This window comes from Hemiscyllium ocellatum, assembly GCF_020745735.1.
Source record: "Hemiscyllium ocellatum isolate sHemOce1 chromosome 27 unlocalized genomic scaffold, sHemOce1.pat.X.cur. SUPER_27_unloc_7, whole genome shotgun sequence".
NCBI lineage: Eukaryota > Metazoa > Chordata > Chondrichthyes > Orectolobiformes > Hemiscylliidae > Hemiscyllium > Hemiscyllium ocellatum.
In genome coordinates, this window is record NW_026867516.1 from 889,644 (window position 1) to 892,495 (window position 2,852).

Sequence of the window (2,852 nt, forward strand, 5' to 3'; positions counted from 1 at the left end):
GGTCCTTGGACTCCTCCACCAGCAGAACATAACAACACGACGGCTGGAGGAGGAGCGCCTCATCTTCCGCCTGGGAACCCCCCAACCACAAGGAATGAACTCAGATTTCTCCAGTTTCCTCACTTCCCCTCCCCCCCACCTTGTCTCAGTCGGTTCCCTCAACTCAGCACCGCCCTCCTAACCTGCAATCACCTTCCTGACCTCTCCGCCCCCACCCCACTCCGGCCTATCACCCTCACCTTGACCTCCTTCCACCTATCACATCTCCATCGCCCCTCCCCCAAGTCCCTCCTCCCTACCTTTTATCTTAGCCTGCTTGGCAAACTCTCCTCATTCCTGATGAAGGGCTTATGCTTGAAACGTCGATTTTCCTATTCCTTAGATGCTGCCTAACCTGCTGTGCTTTAACCAGCAACACATTTTCAGCATTGGAACATCTCACTCAGGTATGCATACCTCAGTCTCACTGATGTTTGAAACCATGTGAAGCAGACAGGACAGGAGAGAATTTTTTTAAAAATCTACGAGATTCAAAGGTCGATGATATTCCCGTGCCAATGAATTGATTGCCTCTATCAGAGCTTGTTTTGAGATTTCTGGCTGTAAATCCTCCCTTTCTCGTATCCTGTAAAAGGGGATTATAGAAGACATTGCTGTCTACACAGTATAGAAATTCAAAATGGACAATTCTGGTTTCTGTGGAACCTTCTTTTCTCCTTCCCTAAAAAAGTCTGAATCTTAATGCTACAGTCTCCCTCCATTTCTACTCTGCGGTAGCTATTATCACCCTCATTCCCGTTCTTCTAAAAATACTGAAAAATGTTGACTGACTGATCAATGCTCGCCTTCTCCTGCTCTGGACACAGGCTGTAAGAGACTGGGCCAGGAGTAGGCCATTCAGCTCATGGGGCTTGCTCTCCAATTCGACAAGGTCATGTCTGTGCTTCTGTAGACTTAACTCCATTTCCTGCCTGCTGTCTGTAACCTTTCATATCCCTGTCACTCAAAATTATGTTCAATTCAGCCTTCATTCAGTGACCATCTGTCTGGTGTTACTGAAGCATTTAATGCACTATTCGTGGTTCTCTAAGATTAGATGGTAATTATGTGATGTAAGATTGTGTTTTAGATATGTCAATATACTTCCAATTATACTGTTATTGAAGGGGACAGCAAGTGAGCATTGGACGGAGAGTCACAAAGATGTACAGCAAGGAAATAGACCCTTCAGTCCAACACATCCATGCCCAGCAGCTATCCTGGACAAATATCGTGCAATTTGCCAGCATTTGACCCATATCCCTCTAAATTCTTCCTATTAATGCCCCATCCAGACCTCTTTTAAGTGTAGTAATTTTACTCGCCTTTACCACTTCCTCTGGCAGCACACACCACCCTCTGTGTGAAAAGGTTTTCTCTTTATGCCCCTTTTAAATCTTTTCCCTCTCACTGAAACTTCTGCCCTTGGACAGTTTTGGATACCCCAATCTGAGAAAAGACCTTGTCTAATTACCCTACCCATGCCCCTCATGAATTTATATACCTCGATTAGGTCACCCTTTAGCCTCTGATACTCCAGAATAACAACCCCAGCCTATTCCACCTCTCTCCATAACTCAAACCCTGGAAAGATCCTTGTAAATCTTTTCTGAATCGTTTTAAGTTTAAAACCCTGCTTAAATCAAGGAGACCCGAACTGAACACAATATTTAGCAAGCGGCCTGACCAATTTGGGATATCTAATCGGCAAGGACATGTTGGAATTGAAAGGTCTGTTTCTGTGCTGTCGAGCTCTATGACTCTGTCATAGGGATGTAACCCATATCCACATTCCCTTCTCCATCCTGCCACTTATTGTGTGGCTCAGACCCTGGAAACCTCGTTGGTAACCAAACCCTAACAATGTCCAAATACCTCTTGGCATTTCTCACAAAAGCCACCAGGATTGTAAGCTGCCGTCAGAAACATTATTTTCCTATTTGTGCAACCTTCAACAATGGATGAGCATTCCCTGTTTCCCATGTAATCGTCCTGACAACCATGGAGAAGGGAGAAATCGGAGCCAATCTTTACATGGGGTAGATTTCATCACAGACTGACAGCAAGTGAGTACTGCAGATACGAGTAAGTCAGTGTCGAAAAGTGTGATATTGGAATATGATGTAGGGCTTACGTGTGAAACGTCAACTCTCCTGCCCCTCAGCTGCTGCCTGACCTGCTGTACTTTCCAACTCAGATCTCTTCAAAGAGTTAAACATTTCAGGTATACTCCTGATGTCACTGCACTTTCCAAATCAGTAAGCGTCTCTTAACAGATGCCCAACTGACCAGTGAATATATCTTCTTTTGAATACTAATGCAAGTCACACCCACAGAAAGAATTTTTAAATTCTCTACTCGGTGTGACTGGAGAGGTGTCTCAGCAGTTGGGACGACCGACTGAACGCCTTCCCGCACACTGAGCAGGTAAACAGCCTCTCCCTGGTGTGAACACATTGGCGAATCTGCAGGGCGGAGGAATCCATGAATCTCTTCCTGCAGACGGAGGAGAAGAAAGGCCTCTCACTGGTGTGAATGTGCTGGTGGGTCAGCAGGGAGGTCGAATGTGTGAAGCTCTTCCCACACACTGAGCAGATGAATGGCCTCTCCCCAGTGTGAATGTGCTGGTGGGCCTGCAAAGTAGACAGCCGGGTGAAGCTCTTCCCACATTCTGAGCAGATGAATGGTTTCTCTCCAGTGTGAACCCGCTGGTGGGTCACCAGGGTGGACAGCTGAACGAACGCCTTCCCGCACACGGAGCAGGTAAATGACCTCTCCTGGTGTGACCACGGCGATGGGATTCGAGCAGACAT

At 46.5% G+C, this 2,852-nt stretch overlaps 1 protein-coding gene across 1 annotated transcript; it reads right to left on the reverse strand.

Moving 5' to 3' along the window:
* Positions 1–2,393: 2,393 nt before the first annotated feature.
* Positions 2,394–2,852, reverse strand: LOC132808555 (gastrula zinc finger protein XlCGF49.1-like). The gene has a single exon (XM_060822173.1). The coding sequence runs from the start codon at positions 2,850–2,852 to the stop codon at positions 2,394–2,396; it is 459 nt and encodes a 152-aa protein (XP_060678156.1).